This window comes from Neolamprologus brichardi, chromosome 3 (assembly GCF_056152115.1).
Source record: "Neolamprologus brichardi isolate AB-2024 chromosome 3, ASM5615211v1, whole genome shotgun sequence".
In the NCBI taxonomy this organism is placed as follows: domain Eukaryota; kingdom Metazoa; phylum Chordata; class Actinopteri; order Cichliformes; family Cichlidae; genus Neolamprologus; species Neolamprologus brichardi.
This window is the reverse complement of record NC_142106.1, coordinates 19,233,412-19,260,507: the sequence shown is the minus strand read 5'-3', so window position 1 is coordinate 19,260,507 and position 27,096 is coordinate 19,233,412. Positions and strand designations below refer to the sequence as shown.

The 27,096-nt window shown below is 38.7% G+C and overlaps 2 protein-coding genes and 1 pseudogene across 7 annotated transcripts; 2 read left to right on the top strand and 1 right to left on the bottom strand.

The window, feature by feature from the left end:
- The first annotated feature begins 1,599 nt into the window (after positions 1–1,599).
- On the top strand, positions 1,600–3,618 carry LOC148103763 (tripartite motif-containing protein 16-like; annotated as a pseudogene).
- Positions 3,619–19,899: 16,281 nt separating this feature from the next.
- Positions 19,900–20,868, bottom strand: LOC148103762 (uncharacterized). The gene has a single exon (XM_087833137.1). It carries the CDS (start codon positions 20,866–20,868, stop codon positions 20,173–20,175), a length of 696 nt encoding a protein of 231 aa, XP_087689263.1. The 3' UTR covers positions 19,900–20,172.
- A 3,111-nt stretch (positions 20,869–23,979) lies between these two features.
- Positions 23,980–25,659, top strand: LOC148103761 (tripartite motif-containing protein 16-like). 6 transcript variants are annotated; one of them, XM_087833032.1, is made up of 3 exons: positions 23,986–24,020; positions 24,156–24,454; positions 24,527–25,659. In XM_087833032.1, exons 1-3 carry the CDS (start codon positions 23,986–23,988, stop codon positions 25,657–25,659), a joined length of 1,467 nt encoding a protein of 488 aa, XP_087689158.1. The 6 variants fall into 6 exon arrangements, with proteins under 6 accessions (XP_087689167.1, XP_087689158.1, XP_087689162.1 ...); XM_087833036.1 differs by having other exon boundaries at positions 23,986–24,727; positions 24,854–24,920; positions 25,038–25,659; XM_087833031.1 differs by having other exon boundaries at positions 24,156–25,659.
- Positions 25,660–27,096: the final 1,437 nt, after the last annotated feature.

The following is a 27,096-nucleotide window of genomic DNA, read 5'->3' as shown; positions in this document are numbered from 1 at the left end:
TCAATATTCTGATTGGCTGACCTCCATTCCTATGGTCTCTGCTTCAATCACACAAACCCCCTCACCACCACCTGTCCCCCTTCAGCTACAAGTGCAAGTTTTGTACCAGATTTCTCTCAAGAAGAGCTGCAAAAGTGGAAGCTCACAATGTGTGAATTTGTGACTCGAGAGGGAGAAGTCAGGCTTTCAGGGCCGAGAGGCCAGCATGAAAGTGGACCCACAAGCAGACTCAAGTCACGGCTGTTTCAACCTCAAACTGATTTTATTAAATACAGAGATAGAGAGCTGTGAAATGTTACAGATTGCTTCCTTGGCAGGCTGGTGAATCTGGGTTTTGGAGGGAGGGAGACCTTTTCTGAAGTCATGGATGGTTACAGTGAGCAGGAAAGCAGGTGGGTTTCCAGATTCTCCACAGGAAGTTGGGTGAAACTGAGCGACGGTTCCTGGCAGGTAAGATTCAGGCAGGCAGCTGGTTGGAGGGAAGGACCAGTGACAGAAGAAATCCAGATAAGAGTCGAGGTGAGTGGATAATGATCTGTAGGTGCAGGAAACTGGAGACACAAAGAAGGTGAAATTAAACAGGAACACTTGGAGCAAGCAGAACATGGAGGCTGATTTCAAACTACTGTTTAGATGACAATCTGATAAATACTGGAGCTCTGAGGTGGTCCTTAAAACTTCATCGCTGATTGCAGACAATGAGCCGCATGTGGAGAGAGGCAGATGTAGAACCAGAACTTCACCTGGAGGAAGGACCTGAGCTTTGAACAGAGTAAGAAAACATTCCCCAAAACACCACCGACACCCCGGATCATGACACCAGCACTTGTATTCACTGATCTGAGAGGCTGGAATCACAACTGTGGTTCCAAGTAGTGAAAATAATAAATAAGAGTAAAATTTGAATTGCAAGTCAACTGAAAATATCAGTTGATTGCAAATATTTTTTCCTGTATCTGCGAGTTTAAAAGACAAGAATGTGAAAACATTTTATAAGTAAAAAAAACCTGTTCTACACATTCTGACTTTTATTCTGTAAATGTTCACATTTTGCAGCATATTTAACTTGATATTCAACGGCGTAAAGCACAAAAAATATTTGCAGTAAAGATAAAGTCACTGGCTCTGTGTCTGAAAGCCAAATGTCTCATATTTGAAGGGTTAATAACTGTGTGATGTTTAATGATTTTTGTGTCTGAATGTGAACATGTTTGAAATGAAAAACAATTCATGGTATAATATGTGCCATAGTGTTACAATGTGGCAGCTTTTTTATTTACTTATCATTCGTATATTATAAATGTAAAAACTGATCTGCCTCCTTTGTTCATGTTCAAAGGGTCAAACAAACAGTGTCTACGTTAAACTGCTCCACTTCCTGCACTGTGTCAAAGCCTGATAACTCCTCCCTCTTCTTCCTGAAACACTGTAAATGTATTTCCTTGTTCCCTCCCCTTTAGATCTGCAGTTTGAAGATGGGTGTAACAAACATGTTGTAACGTTTCAGAGCCGACAGGCTCCATTCACTACAGAAAAGTATGTTATGAGATCAGAGGTCAGAATACTTTCGTTTCTGCCAAAGAGAAACTGAGAGGAGAAATGGCGCAGAAAGGAGTTCAGCTGGACAAAGAAACAATTTCTTGTCCCATCTGTTTGGATCTACTGAAGGATCCGGTGACTATTCCCTGTGGACACAGCTACTGCATGAACTGTATTAAAAGTTTCTGGGATGAAGAGGACAGGAAGGGAATCCACAGCTGCCCTCAGTGCAGGAAGACTTTCACACCGAGGCCTATCCTGGAGAAAAACGTCATGTTAGCAGCTTTAGTGGAGCAGCTGAAGAAGACTGGACTCCAAGCTGCTCCAGCTGATCACTGCTATGCTGGACCTGAAGATGTGGCCTGTGATGTTTGCACTGGGAGGAAGCAGAAAGCCATCAAGTCCTGTTTATCTTGTCCAGCCTCTTACTGTGAGAAACACCTCCAACCTCACTATGATGCAGCTCCATTAAAGAAACACAAGCTGGTGGCCCCCTCCAAGAAGCTCCAGGAGAACATCTGCTCTCGTCATGATGAGGTGATGAAGATTTTCTGTCGTACTGATCAGCAGAGTATCTGTTATCTCTGCACAATGGATGAACATAAAGGCCATGAAACAGTCCCAGCTGCAGCAGAAAGGACTGAGAAGCAGAAGGAGCTCGAGGTGAGACAACTAAACATCCAGCAGAGAATCCAGGAGCGAGAGAAAGATGTGAAGCTGCTTCAACAGGAGGTGGAGGCCATCAATGGCTCTGCTGATAAAGCAGTGGAGGACAGTGAGAAGATGTTCACTGAGCTGATCCGTCTATTCCAGAAAAGAAGCTCTGATGTGAAGCAGCAGGTCAGATCCCAGCAGGAAACTGAAGTGAGTCGAGTCAAAGAGCTTCAGGAGAAGCTGGAGCAGGAGATCGCTGAGCTGAAGAGGAAAGACGGCGAGCTGGAGCAGCTCTCACACACAGAGGATCACAACCAGTTTCTACACAACTACCCCTCACTGTCAGCACTCAGTGAGTCTACACACTCATCCAGCATCAATATTCGTCCTCTGAGCTACTTTGAGGATGTGACAGCAGCTGTGTCAGAGACCAGAGATAAACTACAGGACATTCTGAGAGAGGAATGGACAAACATCTCACTGACAGTCACTGAAGAGGATGTTTTACTGTCACCAGCAGAGCCAAAGACCAGAGCTGGATTCTTAAAATATTCACATGAAATCACACTGGATCCAAACACAGCATACAGATGTCTGTTATTATCTGATGGGAACAGAAAAGTAACATTTATGAACCAACAACAGTCTTATTCTTATCATCCAGACAGATTCAGTGTGTATTATCAGGTCCTGAGTAGAGAGAGTCTGACTGGACGTTGTTACTGGGAGGTGGAGAGGGGGAGTAGTTTGGGTAGCAGTCGCATACAAGGATATCAGCAGAGCAGGGACGGGCAATGAATGTGGATTTGGATTCACTGACAAATCTTGGGCATTATATTGTGACAAAGACAGTTATATATTTTACTACAACAATGTCCACACTGTCCTCTCAGGTCCTCGGTCCTCCAGAGTAGGAGTGTACCTGGATCACAGAGCAGGTATTCTGTCTTTCTACAGCGTCTCTGAAACCATGACTCTCCTCCACAGAGTCCAGACCACATTCACTCAGCCGCTCTATGCTGGACTTTATCTTTATGGACTTGGAGCCACTGCAGAGTTGATTAAAGTCAAATAGACCTTTGAGCTTCCAGTTTTTGGTTCTTGTCTATCTTTGCTGTTGAGAGCTCACTGTTGTGCTGTTTCTTCTCTGCACAGAGATCATTTTATAGCTGCGAGTTTGACATCTTATGATTGATTGTCTGTAATTACCCGTAAATTTACCTGAAATTGTTTTCAAATCAATGCAGCACTTTTTCTCTGTTGAATCTTTGTGAACAGATCAGAGTGACATGTGAGAAATTTATTTCAAAACAGTTTCCACTAGACACCAAAGTAAGTAAACAAAGTAATTATCATAAACATAATCAAGCAATAATTCAACAGTTTTAGGGCTTCGAGTTTTTTCATTGCTTAAACGACAATAACACTGGAACTTTATTTATTTTTATTCCTTAAAGATTTGGATTGTATAAGTGGCCAGTCTTATGTAGTTTAAATAGAACAAACTACATATTATGTAGTTTGTTCTATTTTCTGAATTGGCAGGATTTCTCTTCCTTTCTGTTGTTTATTTACTTCCTTTACATAGAAGAAAATATTGTTTTAATACAAGAAAACCTCCACAAAACGTAGTTCATGTCTCTCAGTCAGTCCAGTGTGTGATGTCTCGTGAACTCAGTAAGATCGATGGAGGGGAGTTTGTGGCAGAAATTAACTGATAGATTAAACGTTGTGAATAATTCTCAAACTGCTTTGACGCTGTGTTGATGAGAGTAAATCTAAGTTTCATAGTCTTTTAAAATCAATAAAATGATGAATTCTCTGATGGTTTTTATCTTGACCTACAGAAAGCTTTTCATACAGTAGATCATATCAGTTATTCAGGAAACTAGAGAGATATGGAATAAGATGTGTAGCCTATTCCTGGTTAGAAAATGGACAACTGTGTTGTTTATACAGATGATACAAATTTATTGTGTTCTGGACATAAAATGTAAAGGATCTCTTGTATGCAATTGAAAATGAACTGGACATTATTAAGATGTGGTTTGATATCAATAAATTGACCCTTAATTTCAAGGAGACTGAATTCATGCTTTTTGTGAGTAGAAAAGAATATGAATGAATATGAATATTTCTACATAATTTACTTCAACTTCTGCTAGCAACACTACTGAGGTGACTATAGCTCAGGAGGTGGAGCAGGTCATCTACTCCATCTTAGCCTTCAGCTCCTGTCAAGTTAAACCGATTTTGAAACTAATGAAAATAGCCACCGGTGTATAAGGACCTCGGCCCAGCAGCCAGAAATCCACCCAGGCAAAGCAGCAGCTCAGCAATCTCTAAATTAAAGCAGGACATCACCTACACTGAACAGCTGACCTCAGCAGGAATATCCTCCCACCTTGCTTCATATCTAGGGTTAGGGTCACACCCTAATAAGTAACGGCAAGTGGTGGCGGAGTCCACTACAAGCTTCTCCGCAGGAATAAAACAATATTTTCTTCCTACAACGATACAAATAACTTTAAACCTCTACCAAATTACCAAAACGCAAGTGTAACATTTTCTGTGACCTACCGCTCCAATAGAAGGCTATGGGACCCACATACAGCTGTCATAGAAAAGTAAAAGATGCCAAATAGCACAGCTTATATGAGGCATTCGCACAGCTCCAGGTTCACACAAGAGACTAATTACCTGCATCCATGCTTATTAAAGGAAAAAACCCAACTTTGTTGCTGTTGTTATAAAGGAATAAACAATGCAAAGAAATATTTCTTAAATTGCAGTTTTCTTGGTGTGAACCTCAAAGGGTTAATGCTTGAAGTGGTTACTCTCTAAGGATGTAAGCTGTACGGAGTACTGCACATGTAGCTTTGAATGATTCTTGATGAGGTATTGCTCATAGACTGTTTTAACCTGAGTATTTAGTAAAAACTCAGTAAAATAAATAAATAAATAAACAAACACAGAGTCAGTTTTAAAAAAAATAATCAGTGGAAAAATTAAACATAACTTTTAACTTAAGCTGCCAAATGGCTGTAATTGGTTTCAGCACATAAATATTGGGCTTTGCTATTTGAATCCATAGTTAATGATTAATGAGGGGTTACTGCAGTGGAGGCTTTTAAAAAAATAAAACAAATTGGTGTTACTGTCCTTACAGATGTGGCAAGAGACAGAAAACATGCTGCTGTTTGCACATATTCAGTCCAGTTTACTGAAGAACACCTCAGGCTGTCAGGTTGAAACAGTCGGTCGTGGTTTTGTAACATAAACACTGGACCTCCTCTCAGCGTTCCCGCTCTATCTGCTATTCCCAAACAGAGAGACTCAAGTTTCTACGTGACTGCAGCTGCCAGTTAAAGCTGACGTCACAGCCCAATTTAACAGCATTATGCTAGTAATTAGAATCAAACATGTGATAAAGGAGAGCCCTTGAGGACAAATATGCATCATGAGAACTGCTGATAATGAATGAAAAAATCTTTAGGAAAAGTTATCTGAGGAGAATTTTTTACTTTAGTCTGGTCCCAGTCCCATCTGCTATCATGAAGAAGGCGGGTTTTTAACCTATGCTGCAGCGAGACACCGGGTGGCGATATAGATTGGCTTCATTCTTCGAGAGCTATTAGGTCATCTACGTTTTTTTACAGTCATTGGTGCACATGAAGAGAATTTCATCTGAGTCGGTTGTAGAGGAAAGGCGGACTGTAGCCACCCTACAAAAAGAGCAAAACAAAATGAGTGCTACACATCCCACTTGGCCTATCAGTGCCCTCTGGCTGCGTCCGAGGTCCCACAGGCTGCCCCAACCCAATAGGAATTCTTCTACAGCCTGGTGGCTCCCTTCACCTCCGGTGTCCATATGGTTCAGCAGTTACCACCACAAAAGGGCACCAACCATCTTACAGTCACAGCTCAATGCAGCTTCAGTGATGAAGGTGCTGAACATGGTCCATTCAGTCTCAATGTCCCCAGTCTCGTACAGACTCCTGTCAAAGCTCTACCGTAGGTGAGAGTTGAAGATGCCTCTACTAAGTATTCCCAACACACCATCATTATACATTTAGGTCTGTCCAGTGTCCTCCCACGCTGCCCGATTTATCTCACCCCAGGTGGGGATCTTTTGACAGCTTAGCACCTCTCATCACTCGAGTGTCCAGAACATACGGTCGGATATCTGATGATATGTTTACAAAACCGATCAACATGTGACCTAGGGTGTCCTGGTGCCCCCCCCCCCCCCCCCCCAAAAAAAAAAAAAAAAAAAAAATCCCTAGAGAAGGGGGGGGTTTTGGTCACGTCTGAAAGCCGAACCAGACAAACGGACTCAAATGCAGATCACACACGGAGGCACTGCTGAATGGGATTTACAAGACTTTATTTACAAACAGAGTGTAATAGCGATGGCGTGACCGTCAACTGTGAACCGTGGTGTGACGGGACCTGTGAGAGATGTGTGATTTACTTGAAAGCATGAACTGTAAAAAATAAACATAAGGCACTAGAATAACTATGAACACAGGGATTCTGTTCATTCAATCTAAACCCCAAATTATTCTACAATACATTTGTATACACACTAGAGAAACTAAAGGCAAGCAGTGATTGGAGATATTGCACGACTAAAATCACTGCCATTGTGTGCAGTTAACTTGCAATATCATCTCTCATGTGGTCATTTCAATGATAGGATGAATGGATTCATAAATTGGTAAACAAACAGACACATTTACTACATTTCATGAACACCAAACGTTCTACAAAGAGAACAAATTTGTAGCTAAAACATGATCAAGTGAGTAATGTACTAAGCAGAGCCAGATCTACAGTGGTGGCATGTGCCACCCTAAATTAACTTCTTTCCACCCTTGGTGCCTCCCCACTTTTGCATGTGAGTATGTCGTTTATTTAAATACGCTAGCATTAACACTTTGAGCCTAGCTGAATTTAACACTGAATATAAATTCTAAAACTGAATATATTTCATATATATTGCGAAGCTGAATATACAGTACTCTCATGCTCATTAATTTGACTGTTTCCATAATTTTGTTCTTTGCTGACGATGAAGAAAAGTTTTATTATTTATTTATTTGTATTTATTATTATTATTTTATTTATTTGTTTTAACAGTCTGTTTTTTTGCACAGTAAGTGTTTTCCCTGACAGGTGCAACTATATTTTTTTATAGGCAAATTGAGAGTGACTACCAGTATAGTTTAATGTGCAGTTGTACCTAATCAAGTGGCCCATGCATGTAGAATTTTTTGTCTGTAATTGTAGTTTTTACCACAACATCTAGAATACATCCTACTTATCACTGCATGTGTTGAAATTATGACTAAATCCATCTTTTAAACTTTTCTTCTGTAGACATAACAAATCATCTAAAAATATATAAGGTTAATTTCAATAAAAAAATGAGCATACACAAAGTAAAATTAAATGCAATGTTCATACTGTATAAACCACTGGATACATGAAGTTTACAGGTAGCAACATTCACAAGATGAAGGTTTTGGTTGTGATATTATTTTCACTCTTTGTGAAATGTTTCTTTGTTCTCTATTATTTTAATAGTCTGTATCTCTTTTTGCACTGAGTCCAGTGAAGATGGAGCGCTTCTGACCAGGGACGATTTTAGCACATTTTAAGCACCCCCAAAGATTTCTTACTTTTTTTGACAATATTTGCTGTTTGTGTGACACACTACTAAAAATATAAAAAGCATACAATACCTGGTTGAGCCGTAACATTTTAACAACAAATGTATAGAACCCCCCCCCCCCCCCCCACCCCCCACCCCCAAAAAATGGTTTGTTCCAGCTCCCCCCTGCTCTGGCTCTAGCGCTGTTGCTACCAGAGCGATTAATGATGGGATTTCCGGCTCTTTTTAGAGAACCGGCTCTTTCGGCTCCCAACCGGCTCTTCAGGTTGTTTTGTTGCTTTAATTAATTTATTATTAACAATAATATAAAATTATGCACAAAAGGAATTACTAATGTAAAAACAAGTGGTTTTTTTTTTACATATGTTTATACATAAATATTTACGGTGGCCCCTAGAGACAAAACACATACAAACTCCAAAACCCATTTCTAGCGTTAACTGAACTTCCAAAACAGAGCTACCTAGATCACTTAAATTACACATTTGAAAGCATGAAAGCATATGTGTATGGTTTGTGTATTTATACACAAGCTTTCATATATATTCAAATAATTTAAACAAATGTTCATTTACCTGTTACTACCACGCACCAAATCCGGTCGTTGGTACTTGCTGGCTTGTGTAGCCACTCGGTAACAAAAGCTCAACACTGCGCCCAGCATCCTGGAGCACTTCTGTTGTGTTTTGTATGTGTTTTGGAGTTTGTACGTGCTTTCTCTCTAGGGGCCACCGTAAATATACTTTTATTTATTCACTCCACATAAAATGTAATAAATAAATCATATAATACAAAATCCATCTATTCACAGTTCAACTTTTAACTATTTAAATTTTCATCTTTTTCCTTTTAAACAAATTTAAAGTGAAACAACACAAAACACTGCAAACCACAACACAATTAAATATAAATTAAAATATGAAAACAAAAAGAAGATGCATATTCTCTGTCATATGGACCTGCATGAATAAACTTTCTGAATCCTTTATCATCTGCAACTGAAAATAGTTGTGGATGATTACTATACCTTTCTAATGTGACGTTGTTGTCCCTCTCCTGCTCTGCCCCTCCCCCCTCATCCCAGCGCAAAGCACAAGGCTCGCATGCGGAGTGAAGCGGAAGCGAGAGAGAGGGTGAGAGAAAGAAAAAAAAAAACACCCACGGCTCGCGTCGTCCTCTGAGACGCAGCAGAGCGGAGGTGAAAGTGCCTGGCTTAAAACAGGACATATTAGCTGCATTTAACCTTCAGTTACTCTTTAGGTAGGAGTCAGACCATGTTTCTTTTTAGCTGAAAAACATTACACCAGGTAACCTGCAGTGTCAACACGTTCTCACTCCCAACTCGTCAAATGTGTGACGCATGGTCAGGCTCCCTCTGCTTCACTTATCGACGCACGCAGGGTCCTCTCATTGAAAACTATAGAGCTCCCTAAATGTCGTTTATTGAGGACAAGAGATTGCCGCGGAAGAGCCTGTTGTCAGTATATTTATATATTTCCAAAATCACATTGTAGAGACATATACAGAGCACAATAAATTATATAAGGTAAACAACTACCTGAGAAACAGCAGATACAGCAGATAAATTAATTATAGTTATTACTTTTGTATCGTTTATTGCATTTATGGAGGGAGTGATGTATGCTGGGTAATGGCACAGCTAGCGACTGGGTGACTTTATTCACCCGCGTCGGCTGTTATCAGTCCATACAATGGGCGTTATTAGCAGAAATCAGTCCCATAGATATGGGCCACCTCCTGCTAGATGGTTCAGAAGGTTGTTATCATCCATCCAGATGGAAGATCACTAACAGGAGCGTGGGAAGACTCCAGAATCCACTCTGGCTGGAATCCGGTGGATGCAGCAGTGTTTACAGGTAAGACCGTTTAAATGGACAGCATTTATAGAATGACTATTAAAAGTCAGCGAGTGTCAATAATGTTAATGTGGTTATGTTAGTAATACACCGAGTACTAATATAACAGCTTTAAGATGCATTTGTAGATATTATTACGTGTTTTACCGTCTTTATGGTGCTAGCTTAAAGTTACGTGTAAACGTTAGCTTATATTGTAGTAAAGCTGTTACTGTTTAAACGATGTTAGCACAGAAATATTAGCTTCTGTCATGACTGATGAAGTTACTAGTTAATAAAGTTTCCAGTAAAGTGTTTAATCGCAGCCACAGATTGACAGCAAATATCTCGATTAGCTTCAGTGCATCTGTAATAAATATGTGCAAGTTTCAGTGCTTTGTTTAAACTGTATGATACTTATACTGACCCAGGGTCAGTGTAAAATACAATCCTAGCTGTGTGAACAAAGCCTGGCTCCTTTAATCCTGCATGACAAACCTCAGGATGCAGGTTATTATTACTCTTTCCTGCTGACACACCTGTCACACCTGAGAGTCAGCTAGAAACTTACAGTGACGTGGACATCATGCAAAAACTGCCAGACTCTGTAATACTGTAAATGATCAGTGACTCAGGTTAACACTAAACTTTAAACGGTACCTCTGTGTGTGTGCTGAACATCTAGAATCAGATTGAGTCAGGCTGCATTGACTGTGGGACTTTAATGTGTTAAAAGCAGGTTGAAGACGGCTCAGAAACATTTGAAGATTAAAATTTAGCATTATGGCTGCTGGTGGTTTTTAAAGCCTCTACTCAGCTGTATTTTTGTTACTAATTTATGTTTGTTGTTGTTTAAGACAGATTTCAGAAGAGCAAAGATGCTTAATAGTTTAACTAGATTTCATTTGTCAGCTGAGTCACCTGAAGAACTCATTTCATTCATTCTCCACATGATGTTCATTTACAGAAATGTTTCACAGGAACTGATTCCTCCCAAAGGGTGAACTAGTGTGTTTCCATAGATTACCTCTGTATGAATGTACTTCTTAAATGAAGGCGAGTGTTTGTCCTGTTTTGTTCCTCAGGTACAGTACGCAATATTAAGGGCAGGCGGTCATCACTGGGGAAGACGAGAAGCAGACGTACTTCCAAGAGGGAGCTGCAGTGAGGACACAGCCAGGTCACTGAGGTCAGAGGTCAGAATCTGAAACAGCTCAGGTTTATATTTTAGGGGTTATAAAAAATCAAAATGTATTTATAAAGAAACATTTAAATAATAGTCATAATTATGATTATTATAAGAAATATCAAACATTTAAGTGGATTTTCTGTTACACATATTGTGTTAGCCCTGCGATAAACTGGCAGCCTGTCTTTGTCCTGTACCAGCTGGGATAGGCTTCATCCTCCCGCAACCCTGAATTGGATACATTGTATTCCAATTATGTAATCTCATCATTTACAAACTCAAGGTATCTAATCAAAATGTAAGTAATAATTATAAAATGGGAAAGCAGAAATAAGTGTGACATGAATGTAAATGTGTGAGCTGACATAGAGGACAGCTACATGCAGTCTGAAAAACCTTTGTTGTCAAGTTTGCTGTTATATCAGCACGAGACATTCTTACATAGAAGAGTCTGTTAAAGTCTCTACTCAGTGAAGCATTATTGGTCCCGTCTGTTTGGATAAATATAGTAAGTTGATGTATGTCCGTTTATTGACACATTTTCTTAAGTGCTTATCCAGTTCAGGATCACAGTGGAGCTGCAGCTGGATATGTTCAGTAAAGAAACCTTACAAAAGTTAACAATAAACCTGCATCCATGTACGCTGTTGTCCACAGGATGAGAAAATCAAACTGGAAGACTGTGGAACATGTTAATAAATGTTTGTGTTTATCCCTGTGTCTTTCACAGGAGGCGCTGGAAGGTTTCCCTAATAGTTCCTGGTGAATCAAAGCAGAACCGTAAAGGTTGCTGGACTGCATCATGGCCTTACCCCTGAGCAGTCGTCCTGTTAAAGGAGGAACCAGTTAGAAGCTGTTTTCAAAGTAGCTCAGCCGATTTCATCTCAAGTAAGCGATGAACTGTTTGTTCATCTGTTCTGCCACTTAAAGAGCATTTAAGGACGTCTTTTGATTGTCCAGTTGAATTAATTCTACTGGCTCTCATGGTCGTTTGTGATTATGGACATAATTTCATGTTCATCCAGCGATTTAGTAAATTCTATCTACACCCCCAGAAAGACACAACACAAAAAGCTGCAATCCGTACCAGTTATCAATATTCTGATTGGCTGACCTCCATTCCTATGGTCTCTGCCTTCAATCACACAAACCCCCTCACCACCACCTGTCCCCCTTCAGCTACAAGTGCAAGTTTTGTACCAGATTTCTCTTAAGAAGAGCTGCAAAAGTGGAAGCTCACAATGTGTGAATTTGTGACTCGAGAGGGAGAAGTCAGGCTTTCAGGGCCGAGAGGCCAGCGTGAAAGTGGACCCACAAGCAGACTCAAGTCACGGCTGTTTCAACCTCAAACTGATTTTATTAAATACAGAGAAACTGAGCGACGGTTCCTGGCAGGTAAGATTCAGGCACGCAGAAGGTTGGAGGGAAGGACCAGTGACAAAAGAAATCCAGATAAGAGTCGAGGTGAGTGGATAATGATCTGGAGGTGCAGGAAACTGGAGACACAATGAAGGTGAAATTAAACAGAGGAACTCTTGGAGCAAGCAGAACATGGAGGCTGATTTCAAACTATTGTTTAGATGACAATCTGATGAATACTGGAGCTCTGAGGTGGTCCTTAAAACTTCATCGCTGATTGTAGACAATGAGCCGCATGTGGAGAGAGGCAGATGTAGACCCAGAACTTCACCTGGAGGAAGGACCTGAGCTTTGAACAGAGTAAGAAAACATTCCCCAAAACACCACCGACACCCCGGATCATGACACCAGCACTTGTATTCACTGATTCTTATTACAGAGTAGGAGTGTACCTGGATCACAGAGCAGGTATTCTGTCTTTCTACAGCGTCTCTGAAACCATGACTCTCCTCCACAGAGTCCACACCACATTCACTCAGCCGCTCCATGCTGGACTGTGCCTTTTGGGTTTTGGAGTCAGTGCTGAGTTCAGTAAAGTCAAACACACATAGTTCTTGAGTATCAGTGTACTTTTGTTATGATCTAAAGCAGTTTCTACATCTTCATTTTAATTTTTTATTTCATACATGGTACAACATTAATTCATTTCCTACGCTAAAAACGTTGCATTCAGTTAATGTGGCACTACATCCATGCATGAAAAGGAGCAGGGAGAGAAGCTCATGAATTCATTGTAGGAATGCAAACACAAGTACAAACTGTAGCTGGGTCGCTCTTTAGCTGTGACTCTGCAATATTTCTAATGCCATATTCCCACATATTTAGTACCTAAAATATTTAAAGGCAGTAGATCAGAACCAGAGAGTGATGCATATTTTAAAGGAAAAAGATAATTACATTGTAAGTAATTTTTTTTAAGTACTGGGTACCCTGAGGGTAGGATAAACATGTTGTCTAGTAGGATAATCTGCGATGAAGCCCACACTTCTAATACATCTGTGCAATTTAATAACTCTCTTTGCAACATTGTCTCAACTTCTAAATACCACAAAGTTACTTATTACTTTAAAATAAATCTTGAATTATATAATATTTGCTACCCAGTTCTAAGTATTTTTAGGTACTGAAACTTGTGTTCTGAAGATTACCTGATATGTGTTGGTAAATTACTCCATAAATCAAAGGCTGTATTATAAAGAGATATTGAAAACTACATGTGTGAAAAATCAACAAAAAACATAAAAAGTAGAACAAAATGATTTGATATGACAGAGAAAGGAGAAAAGTGCTTTAATAATAGTGCAGTAATGTTAAAGTGATAAAACTGGTACTTTACAATTGACAAATCTTGTATATACTGTACTCTTCATGTTCAACACATATTACACAGTTAGATAGTTTGATAAGTGATACAATTATATACTTGTGGTTACTGTTGCATTGGGTTTTCATGTAATTAGTCGGTTTAATGAGTAGAGGACAAATTGTTTTGTGATTGTCTCAGTAATTTGTTAAGAAACCTCAACATTTCATAAGATTCTTCTCTTTAATATATGATGATAAACTGATGTTTTTGAACTGCTAACATTATTCAATTACTATTTTCTCTAATAGTTAAATAAGTTTGTTTTTGATTCTTGTCATTTGATAGTATTACATGCTACTCATTGATGATTGATCTCACATATACACAGATGTATAATGTAATAGCATTTTCTTCATATTGTAGAAGAATATGTAGAGAGAAGTTTATTTAAAGTGGGTTTGGGAAGAAAATATTGTTTTAATACAAGAAAACCTCCACAAAAACGCTCTGGAGCGTTATCATTTGCAGGTTCAGTGGAAATAGTTGCAGTGATTCATTGTATGTGTTGCAGTAGTTGCAAAATCTACAATGAAGGTGCTGCAGCTCCTGAGGTGGTTCATTACAGGCAGTCAAGCTTTAGGAGTTCCTGTCTTGTGTTTTAAGTGTTTTATTTAAGTGTTTAGTTAAGATCCAAACGTTGTGATCTGCAGTTGTAGGTACTGCTATGGTTTAAGGTTTATTTAATTGCAGGTGTTGTTAGTTCATGTGGAGATGTTACTGTTTGTTTGCATGGTTTGTTTAGCTGGGTTTATCAATGTTACTTGTTGGCAGAAAAGAGCAAATGCATCGCAGTAAATTTAGATACATGATTGTCTCTTATCTTCTTATATAACCAAAGTTCAGTCTTCTATAATTTAAATGAAGGTGACACATCTTGGCAAAGTTCAGAGTGATACATATTAAAATGTAGGGTTATAAATGCTGCCAAGGTTAATTTGGTAATTTGGTAATTGGTAATTTATTTCAACATGTGAACAATATACAAGTACATTTAGAAAAGAAAATAAGAAAGAAAAAAAATACTGTGCAAATTACATACAAAAAAAATTATTAATTTACATGTTGAAAGGGAGTGGGAAGAAGTAAACACTTATTTAATCCCACCCCTTTGCCATAAATTATCAGTTAATATTTAGTCAGCTTCCTTACTGATATAATTTGTAATAAAAACAGTGAACAGATTTCTGATATACTATATACTATAATATCACATCATGAGTTGTTTTGTTTTTTTTGTTTTGTTTTTTTTTAAATAGAGACATTCACTTAATTTCAATATTTTCCTTTTCTTTATAGTTCGAGAAGATCATATTTTTATAACTCTTTTTGAACAGTTTTATGTTTGGACATTGCTTTAATTCCATATTCAGACTGTTCCATAGTTTCACTCCATGAACAGAAACACAAAAGCCTTTTCTTGTAGTACGTACCTTCATTGTTTTGAAGTTACAAAAACCCCTTAAATTATAACTTCCTTCTTTCAAAAAAAACATACTCTGAATATTACCTGGCAGTTCTTTATTTTTTGCTTTGAATAGAATTTGTGCTGTTTGGAATTTCACTAGATCGTCAATTTTCGATATTTCAGACTGCAAAAATAGTGAGTTTGTATGTTCCCTATAACCTGCATTGTGGATGATTCGAATTGCTTTTTTTTGAAGAGTAAAAAGTGAGTTTAATGTGGTTTTATAGTTATTGCCCCAGACCTCTGCACAATAGCTTAAGTATGGTGAAACCAGTGAACAGTATAGAATATGAAGTGATGTTCTGTCGAATACCTGTTTTGCCTTGTTTAGTATTGCAATGCTTTGTGATGCTTTGGAATGAATATATCTTACGTGAGCTCTCCAGTTAAGTTTTTCATCTATTTTTACCCCCAGAAATTTATTTTCACTGACTCTTTCAATATCAACACCATTTATTTGAATCTTTGCATTTGTATTTAAACTACTGTTGGAGCTATTTGTTCTTATTTTTTATTATTTTGAAATTACTTAAAGTTTGTTGTTAGTTTACTTATATTTTGGGGTTTATTTTTTAAGTTATTTGTTGGTTAATATTTTGTTTCAAAGTTTGTTTGATGTTAATTTGTAAAATTAGTCAGGAAGAGCTGTAGGGCCATTTTGTTTTCTATAAATAAAGCAACTGGTATAGGACCAGCATGCACTGGGGTGGGCCTATGGGTTTTTTACCAGAGCAGGAGAAGCAATTTATTTTTATCAAGCCAGAACTTCACTTTACTTATTTCATTAGTCATATCCTCCAATAAATTCTGCAGATCATCACCAGAGCAAAAAATGTTTGTATCGTCAGCAAAGAGAACCATTTTTAATACTTTGGACACTTTACAGATGTCGTTAATGTACAAGTTGAAGAATTTTGGACCCAAAACTGAGCCTTGGGGTACACCACAAGCAATGTCCATACATAAGGAACAACCACCATTTATTTCCACAAACTGCTTTCTGTCACTTAAATAACTCCCGACCCAATCTAAAACTACCCCTCTGACACCATAACGTTCCAGTTTTCTTATTAATATATCATGATCTATAGTGTCAAACAGGGGCGATTCTAGGATCAGAGCTTTGGGGGTGCTGAGCACCCAGAAAGCTGCCCAGCCAAGCAAGATAAACCTGTCTCTGTCAGTCCCTGCATCCTTAAATGTTGTCCAGAGTTCTCTCTGACTGTCACTTTGGTGCATTTAAACCCCTGTTCCTCCCTGTCCTCATCATCTGTTGTCATCATCTCCGTTATCAGTCATCATAATTTTACCATCTCTGTGCAAGTCTGCAAATTTCTTTATTAAATCATAAGATTCTTAAATTCATCAAGTCTCTCTGTGCCTGGGTCCTCATCACAAAACACGACATCACTGTTTTGTACATTTTAACACAATTTAATCCCCACATTTGTGAAAGTAAAGCAAAACACTTTTTTGAAAAGTCTGTAACAAAACCATCAAATCTGATTAAGGTTATTTAAATGCTGCCCAAGAAGAATGGATTGGAATAGAAAAAATCCTAACCTTAATTACTGGGCGAGAATAATGAATGATGCTCATAGTAAAAAGTAAACTGAGTGCATTTTTTGGACAGAGATTCACTTTTAATGTGTATGTATAATATAATACAGATACATAAAAATACACTCCCAGAACTAATTTAATAATACTAATTTTGTGTTGTAAGATTTATGAGTTTCATGCTTTCACAGTGGTAGTTAGGAGAGCTTAACATTTTTATCAGGTGGTACACACTGTAAAAGGCTTGAGAAACACTGATAAGTGTATGTGTGCTTTTGGAAAACATTTAAAGCTGCTGTACAGAATCTTTGAAACAAGCTTAAAACCTTTTTAGAATACAAACAGAGCATCTGCTTCTCTTTACAGCTCCTCACTCCACCAGGGCTGTTTGGCACTTTCTGATAGTGTGCAAATGTAATGTACGTACTGTGGCAGTCATACAGACAACTGGACGGTCCAAAAGTTGGCCTACCTATTACTGGCTGAGGTTTTAGAAGAGTTGTGGCTGAACCACATAAAAATATATCATTAATTTTAATCTCCCCAATCAATTATAATGTTAAGTTGGAATGTTGTTAAAGAGAAAATTTTTTCATTTTCATTTTTTGATTGATGGATCATTTGATTTTACACTTTTACCTGAATGTGGCTCCTTTTTTTGAAAAAACTTCCTTATATCCATTATGAACCTGGCTGTCTCTCTGTACACAAACACACACACGCACACACACAACAGGAGTTATAAGGTTAATGGGCATTCAGTCAGTTAGCTAGTTAGTATCCATTTCAAACAGGACGTGGTAACAACAGTAGGCTGCCGACAATTTAAAGTTTTTGATTTTAAATAGGCTGTATACATTTCAATGGGAGCAACAGGACGGTCAGATGTCGCTGAATTTACTACAGAGCAGGACGGATTGTAGGGTAGCAAACATTATCGCAAAACACTCTTTCAACACTGCAGGTTACCTGGTGTAATGTTTTTCAGCTAAAAAGAAACATGGTCTGACTCCTACCTAACTATATTAAGAGTAACTGAAGGTTAAATGCAGCTAACATGTCCTGTTTTAAGCCAGGCACTCACACTTCCGCTCTGCTGCGTCTCAGCCACCATCGCTCTGGCAGCAACGGCGCTAGAGCCAGAGTAGGGGAGAGGCGAGCTGGAACAAACCATTTTGGGAGGGGGGTTTATCTATACTTTTGTTGTTAAAATGTTACGTCTCAAACAAGTACAGTACTGTATGCTTTTTATATTTTTAGTAGTGTGTCACACAAACAGCAAATATTGTCAAAAAGAGTAAGAAATCTTTGGGGGTGCTTTGATTAATTTTTGGGGGTGCTGAAGCACCCCCAAAAATGGGCTAAAATCGCCCCTGGTGTCAAATGCCTTTGTCAAGTCTATGAATAACCCAGCCACATATTGCTTTTTGTCTATGGAATTTGTAATGTATTCTATTGAATCTAATAGTGCCAATGATGTTGATCTGCTTGATCTGAATTCGTACTGACTCTCAGTGAGTAGTTTATGTTTATCTGTAAATTTTTCCAGTCGGTTTTTAAACAGTTTTTCAAGAACTTTTAAGAATTGAGGTAGTAAAGAGACAGGTCTGTAGTTTGTGAAATGGTGTTTGTTTCCAGATTTGTATAGAGGTATAACTTTTGCTATTTTCATTCTGTCTGGAAATCGACCGGTTTGAAATGATAAATTACAGATGTATGTAAATGGTTTTATAATAGCCTCAATGACTCTTTTAACCACTATCATATCAATATCATTACAATCCAAAGATTTCTGATTTTTACATTTTTTGACAATTTCAAAAACTTCACTTTCATCAACGGCTGTGAGAAACATAGAATATGGATTTCTGTCTATCAGTGTATCCGGTTTTTCCTGTGCTTTCCCAGGATGAGTGATTGTTCTTGCTAAATTTGGTCCAGCAGTTACAAAGAATTCATTGAGACTATTTGCCACAACATCCATATTGTATTCTTCATGGTCATTACAAATGAAATACTTGGGATAGTTCTTTTGTCCAGTCCCACGTTTTATAACACTGTTCAGGATTTCCCATAATCTTTTATTATTATTTCTATTTATATCTAATTGCTTCATATAGTATTCCTTTTTACTAAATCTAAGTATATTAGTTAACCTTTTTTTTTATATCTTTTGTATCTGATTTCAGCATCTTTAGTTCTCGTTCTTAAGAACTCTCTATATAGAGCATTTTTCTTTATAGATGCATTTGGCAGACCTTTTGTTATCCATGGACAGTCCATATATTTATGTTTCCTACTATATTGCTTTATTGGACAGTTGGTATTGTACAGTAATGTAAATATTCTAAGGAATTCATTATAAGCACTATTAACGTCCCGTTTCTGATATGCTTCACCCCAGTTCTCTTTCAATAAATCTTTTTTAAATGCATTCATTCTTTCTTCTGTTCTTACTCGTCTGTACTGTTTTTTACTGTCCATTTTATTGATCTTGTAATTCCTATCATAGATTGTAAAAATTGGAAGATGGTCACTTATATCGTTAATCAGGAGTCCACTTACAGTCTTATTTTCAATGTCATTTGTAAAAATGTTGTCTATGAGAGTTGCACAATGTGATGTAATCCTGGTAGGTCTAGTAATTTTAGGAAATAGATTCATACAGTGCATTGTGTTTATAAATTCCTCAGTGGTTATATGTTTATTTGGGTTTAGCAAATCAATATTGAAGTCTCCACAAATGAAAACTTTTTTGTGAGCTAATTCAATAAATGTTTCTTCTATCCAGTCTTTAAATGTCTCAATACTACTACCTGGAGCTCTGTATATACAGCTAATGATTACATTTTTACTTTTTTCTTTACAAATTTCAACTGTAATACATTCTAGTACATTATCAATCACCATCGTCATCTTTTCCACCACATTAAATTTCAAGGATTTGTCCACATACAAGGCCACTCCTCCTCCTCCTTTGTTTCGCCTAGTTATAAATGTGAATTCATAACCCTCCAGTTCAAAGTCTGTTCCTTTTTCCATATTGATCCAAGTTTCTGATAAGGCAATGACACTAAATGGATGTGAAAACTGGTTAAGATATTCTTTGATATGATTAAAATTAGCATAGAGACTTCTACAGTTAAAGCGGATAATTGATCATTTATTCTCAGTTTTAATCCTCTGATTGTAGTCTTTATTTGTATAGTAGCAGCAATTGTTATTGTTAGATGAGAAGAAGTTGTTGTCTGGATCTATTTCATATTCCAAGTCCTGTGTATTGTGATCCATATAGTTAAATGTTTTCAGTTCCAATTGATCATATTCTGCAACTGTCTGACTGATGCAGCTGTTTCTTCCAGATGTATCTGAGTTCTTCCTTCCAGTGTGTGTCATAAGTGAGTGTGTGGTTGTCTGTTACCTTGTTTGGCGTCCAGATCGTGTTGCTCACTGATATTTTTCGAGATCCGCCATATTTTTAATGGTCAGAACTTTGGCTTCCTCTGGTGATCCGTTTAGTTTAATGAATATTTTACAGTTTGTCGTCCAAGTGCTTTGGATTTTTCCCAGCTTCTTAAGGTGTCGCGCTTTTTTGGCTATTTCAGCGTTGTGTTTGGTTAGATGTTCATTGATAAAGACATTAGATCCTTTTAATTTTCTTCCTTGTTTCAGCAGCGTAATCTTGTGCTTTCGATTTACAAACCTTAATATAATAGCCGGTATGTTGCCGTTCCTCCTGGGAAGAGGGTGGCATGCTTCGACAGAGTTACAGTCCAGGGCAATCCCTTTGGACCGCAGGAAAGCAGCCACCTGTTGTTCCGTGTAGCTAATGTCAAGCTCTCCAGGTTCCTCATTGCTGTCAGCGGTCACCGCCTGAGCGTATGACCGGGGTTTAATATGGAGCCCAGTGACGATAACGTCGTTTATCCTGGAGTATTGTTCCAGGTCAGCGACTTTACTTTCCAGGTATGCAATCTTTTTATCTTTTTCGGCATTTTGGATGCGGAGGAGCTTTACCTCCTCCACAATTTCAATGATATTTTTCTGCTGCAACCTGATAGTAGAAATTTCCTCCATTATGAAGTCAAGAGACTTTTTAATGTCCTCGACTTCCTCAGCTGTCGGTGTCCTCTTCGGCCCCATTTTATCTGGTTACCCTGGTAGCAGGTTCAGTCGGCTGATTCCTCAGTCAGCTGTTAGCCTGGTAAGGTGTTGGCTAGCCTGCAAGTACCTCGTTAATTCCGTTAGTCCAGTCCAATATCCTGTATCAAACTCGTAATCTAGACAGGGTTGTACCAAAAGTTCCAACAATTTGAGTAGTCTTTGCTCCAGAAATTGATGGCCAAAAATTCAAAAATCCACAGGACACGATCAAAACACAACTTTCAAACAAATGGCAAACAGGAAGTTTAAGGTTCAAACTGCACCTTTTTTTTCTGGAGAAAAACGTCATGTTAGCAGCTTTAGTGGAGCAGCTGAAGAAGACTGGACTCCAAGCTGCTCCAGCTGATCACTGCTATGCTGGACCTGAAGATGTGATCTGTGATGTCTGCACTGGGAGGAAGCAGAAAGCCATCAAGTCCTGTTTAGTCTGTTTGGCCTCTTACTGTGAGAAACACCTCCAACCTCACTATGATGCAGCTCCATTAAAGAAACACAAGCTGGTGGCCCCCTCCAAGAAGCTCCAGGAGAACATCTGCTCTCGTCATGATGAGGTGATGAAGATTTTCTGTCGTACTGATCAGCATCTGTTAAGCAGGTTTATATTTTTTAATAGCATTTCTGTTTTTATCATTTTTTTGGTTTGTTTTTACTGTTTAACTGTATCATCATTATTGTTGCTTTAATTATTACCAGGAAAGAAACAGATGCAGGGATGCAGTCGTTGTGGATCTACTTTTAGCAAACATCTGCAGCATTTTTACATTTAAAAGAGGTTCAATAAGGATTTATTGAATCTCTTTAATCATGTCTTTAAATATTTAAATGCTCACAGTAATATAACATACTTACTGTGTCATTAAAATATATGAATAGACTTTATGTTGTCCTCATAAGTTGGAAATCTTGAATTGCTTAATCAATCAAATATTTGAATCTAAAAGTGTTGTGATTTATTAGTTTATTTTATTTCATTTGTATTTTATTTTGTAAAACCTCTCCACGTCTTTCAGAATTGAAACACTGATACAGACAGTTTGCAACTAGCTTGATTCTCATGTTTGTGCAAATGTAGAGTCACATGATCACGCTGCTGTAAACCTGTGTAGTCAGTAGATGGTGCTGTTGGACTGTGTTTGTCTTTGTGAACGCTCTAACATCAAAGTTAGGATCTACTTAGTTTAACACAGAAATATGTGTACGTGTTTTAGTTTAAATAGTTATAACTGTTATATAAACCTACAGACGTGACATGAATCTAAATGTTATTTCTTGTTGTTTATTTCCTCTTCAGAGCAAACCTATGCACACTCACAGATTACAAAGACTATAAAACCTGTATTGTGCCCTTCATTACTGTGCTGTGTAAATATCTGAGCCAACGAAATAAATGACTGGACTGCATTTGATTGGCTGCTGCTTGTTCTAATCGACACCCCCAGAAAGACACAACACAAAAAGCTGCAATACGTACCAGTTATCAATATTCTGATTGGCTGACCTCCATTCCTATGGTCTCTGCCTTCAGTCACACAAACCCCCTCACCACCACCTGTCCCCCTTCAGCTACAAGTGCAAGTTTTGTACCAGATTTCTCTTAAGAAGAGCTGCAAAAGTGGAAGCTCACAATGTGTGAATTTGTGACTCGAGAGGGAGAAGTCAGGCTTTCAGGGCCGAGAGGCCAGCGTGAAAGTGGACCCACAAGCAGACTCAAGTCACGGCTGTTTCAACCTCAAACTGATTTTATTAAATACAGAGATAGAGAGCTGTGAAATGTTACAGATTGCTTCCTTGGCAGGCTGGTGAATCTGGGTTTTGGAGGGAGGGAGACCTTTTCTGAAATCATGGATGGTTACTGTGAGCAGGAAAGCAGGCAGGTTTCCAGATTCTCCACAGGAAGTTGGGTGAAACTGAGCGACGGTTCCTGGCAGGTAAGATTCAGGCAGGCAGCTGGTTGGAGGGAAGGACCAGTGACAGAAGAAATCCAGATAACAGTCGAGGTGAGTGGATAATGATCTGGAGGTGCAGGAAACTGGAGACACAATGAAGGTGAAATTAAACAGAGGAACACTTGGAGCAAGCAGAACATGGAGGCTGATTTCAAACTATTGTTTAGATGACAATCTGATGAATACTGGAGCTCTGAGGTGGTCCTTAAAACTTCATCGCTGATTGCAGACAATGAGCCGCATGTGGAGAGAGGCAGATGTAGACCCAGAACTTCACCTGGAGGAAGGACCTGAGCTTTGAACAGAGTAAGAAAACATTCCCCAAAACACCACCGACACCCCGGATCATGACACCAGCACTTGTATTCACTGATCTGAGAGGCTGGAATCACAGAGTTGTGGTTCCAAGTAGTGAAAATAATAAATGAGAGTAAAATTTGAATTGCAAGTCTGCAGCTCTCAATATATCTGTGAAAATATCAGTTGATTGCAAATATTTTTCCTGTATCTGCGAGTTTAAAAGACAAGAATGTGAAAACATTTTATAAGTAAAAAAACCCTGTTCTACACATTCTGACTTTTATTCTGTAAATGTTCACATTTTGCAGCATATTTAACTTGATATTCAACGGTGTGAAACACAAAAATACTTGCAGTAAAGATAAAGTCACTGGCTCTGTGTCTGAAAGCCAAATGTCTCATATTTGAAGGATTAATAACTGTGTGATATTTAATGATTTTTGTTTCTGAATGTGAACATGTTTGAAATGAAAAACAATTCATGGTATAATATGTGCCATAGTGTTACAATGTGGCAGCTTTTTTATTTACTTATCATTCGTATATAATAAATGTACAAACTGATCTGCCTCCTTTGTTCATGTTCAAAGGGTTAAACAAACAGTGTCTACGTCAAACTGCTCCACTTCCTGCATTGTGTCAAAGCCTGATAACTCCTCCCTCTTCTTCCTGAAACACTGTAAATGTATTTCCTTGTTCCCTCCCCTTTAGATCTGCAGTTTGAAGATGGGTGTAACAAACATGTTGTAACGTTTCAGAGCCGACAGGCTCCATTCACTACAGAAAAGTATGTTATGAGATCAGAGGTCAGAATACTTTCGTTTCTGCCAGAGAGAAACTGAGAGGAGAAATGGCGCAGAAAGGAGTTCAGCTGGACAAAGAAACAATTTCTTGTTCCATCTGTTTGGATCTACTGAAGGATCCGGTGACTATTCCCTGTGGACACAGCTACTGCATGAACTGTATTAAAAGTTTCTGGGATGAAGAGGACAGGAAGGGAATCCACAGCTGCCCTCAGTGCAGGAAGACTTTCACACCGAGGCCTGTCCTGGAGAAAAGCACCATGTTAGCAGCTTTAGTGGAGCAGCTGAAGAAGACTGGACTCCAAGCTGCTCCAGCTGATCACTGCTATGCTGGACCTGAAGATGTGATCTGTGACGCCTGCACTGGGAGGAAGCTGAAAGCCATCAAGTCCTGTTTATCTTGTCCAGCCTCTTACTGTGAGAAACACCTCCAACCTCACTATGATGCAGCTCCATTAAAGAAACACAAGCTGGTGGCCCCCTCCAAGAAGCTCCAGGAGAACATCTGCTCTCGTCATGATGAGGTGATGAAGATTTTCTGTCGTACTGACCAGCAGAGTATCTGTTATCTCTGCACAATGGATGAACATAAAGGCCATGAAACAGTCCCAGCTGCAGCAGAAAGGACTGAGAAGCAGAAGGAGCTCGAGGTGAGACGACTAAACATCCAGCAGAGAATCCAGGAGCGAGAGAAAGATGTGAAGCTGCTTCAACAGGAGGTGGAGGCCATCAATGGCTCTGCTGATAAAGCGGTGGAGGACAGTGAGAAGATGTTCACTGAGCTGATCCGTCTCCTCCAGAAAAGAAGCTCTGATGTGAAGCAGCAGGTCAGATCCCAGCAGGAAACTGAAGTGAGTCGAGTCAAAGAGCTTCAGGAGAAGCTGGAGCAGGAGATCGCTGAGCTGAAGAGGAAAGACGGCGAGCTGGAGCAGCTCTCACACACAGAGGATCACAACCAGTTTCTACACAACTACCCCTCACTGTCAGCACTCAGTGAGTCTACACACTCATCCAGCATCAATATTCGTCCTCTGAGCTACTTTGAGGATGTGACAGCAGCTGTGTCAGAGACCAGAGATAAACTACAGGACATTCTGAGAGAGGAATGGACAAACATCTCACTGACAGTCACTGAAGAGGATGTTTTACTGTCACCACCAGAGCCAAAGACCAGAGCTGGATTCTTAAAATATTCACATGAAATCACACTGGATCCAAACACAGCAAACACACATCTGTTATTATCTGAGGGGAACAGAAAAGAAACATTTATGGAACAACAACAGTCTTATTCTGATCATCCAGACAGATTCACTGAGTGGTTTCAGGTCCTGAGTAGAGAGAGTCTGACTGGACGTTGTTACTGGGAGGTGGAGTGGAGAGGGGGAGTAGTTTTTATAGCAGTCGCATACAAGAATATCAGCAGAGCAGGGTGGGGCAATGAATGTGTTTTTGGATTCAATGACAAATCTTGGGCATTACGTTGTGACACAAACAGTTTTCAATTTTGGCACAAAAGTCTCCAAACTGTCCTCTCAGGTCCTCGGTCCTCCAGAGTAGGAGTGTACCTGGATCACAGAGCAGGTATTCTGTCTTTCTACAGCGTCTCTGAAACCATGACTCTCCTCCACAGAGTCCAGACCACATTCACTCAGCCGCTCTATGCTGGACTTTATCTTTATGGACTTGGAGCCACTGCAGAGTTGATTAAAGTCAAATAGACCTTTGAGCTTCCAGTTTTTTGTTCTTGTCTATCTTTGCTGTTGAGAGCTCACTGTTGTGCTGTTTCTTCTCTGCACAGAGATCACTTTATAGCTGCGAGTTTGACATCTTATGATTGATTGTCTGTAATTACCCGTAAATTTACCTGAAATTGTTTTCAAATCAATGCAGCACTTTTTCTCTGTTGAATCTTTGTGAACAGATCAGAGTGACATGTGAGGAATTTATTTCAAAACAGTTTCCACTAGAGACCAAAGTAACAACAAACAAACAAGTAAACAAAGTAATTATCATAAACATAATCAAGCAATAATTCAACAGTTTTAGGGCTTCGAGTTTTTTCATTGCTTAAACGACAATAACACTGGAACTTTATTTATTTTTATTTCTTAAAGATTTGGATTTTATAGGTGGCCAGTCTTATGTAGTTTAAATAGAACAAACTACATATTATGTAGTTTGTTCTATTTTCTGAATTGGCAGGATTTCTCTTCCTTTCTGTTGTTTATTTACTTCCTTTACATAGAAGAAAATATTGTTTTAATACAAGAAAACCTCCACAAAAAGTAGTTCATGTCTCTCAGTCAGTCCAGTGTGTGATGTCTCGTGAACTCAGTAAGATCGATGGAGGGGAGTTTGTGGCAGAAATTAACTGATAGATTAAACGTTGTGAATAATTCTCAAACTGCTTTGACGCTGTGTTGATGAGAGTAAATCTAAGTTTCATAGTCTTTTAAAATCAATAAAATGATGAATTCTCTGATGGTTTTTATCTTGACCTACACAAAGCTTTTCATACAGTAGATCATATCAGTTATTCAGGAAACTAGAGAGATATGGAATAAGATGTGGAGCCTATTCCTGGTTAGAAAATGGACAACTGTGTTGTTTATACAGATGATACAAATTTATTGTGTTCTGGACATAAAATGTAAAGGATCTCTTGTATGCAATTGAAAATGAACTGGACATTTATAAGATGCGGTTTGATATCAATAAATTGTCCCTTAATTTCAAGGAGACTGAATTCATGCTTTTTGTGAGTAGAAAAGAATATGAATGAATATGAATATTTCTACATAATTTACTTCAACTTCTGCTAGCAACACTGCTGAGGTGACTATAGCTCAGGAGGTGGAGCAGGTCATCTACTCCATCTTAGCCTTCAGCTCCTGTCAAGTTAAACCGATTTTAAAACTAATGAAAAAAGCCACCGGTGTATAAGGACCTCGGCCCAGCAGCCAGAAATCCACCCAGGCAAAGCAGCAGCTCGGCAATCTCTAAATTAAAGCAGGACATCACTTACACTGAACAGCTGACCTCAGCAGGAATATCCTCCCACCTTGCTTCATATCTAGGGTTAGGGTCACACCCTAATAAGTAACGGCAAGTGGTGGCGGAGTCCACTACAAGCTTCTCCGCAGGAATAAAACAAT

Excerpts from the sequence above, each read along its gene's own strand:
- LOC148103762 (XM_087833137.1), bottom strand. The coding sequence starts at position 20,868 with ATGGGGCCGAAGAGGACACCGACAGCTGAGGAAGTCGAGGACATTAAA.
- LOC148103761 (XM_087833041.1), top strand. The coding sequence starts at position 23,986 with ATGGCGCAGAAAGGAGTTCAGCTGGACAAAGAAACAATTTCTTGTTCC.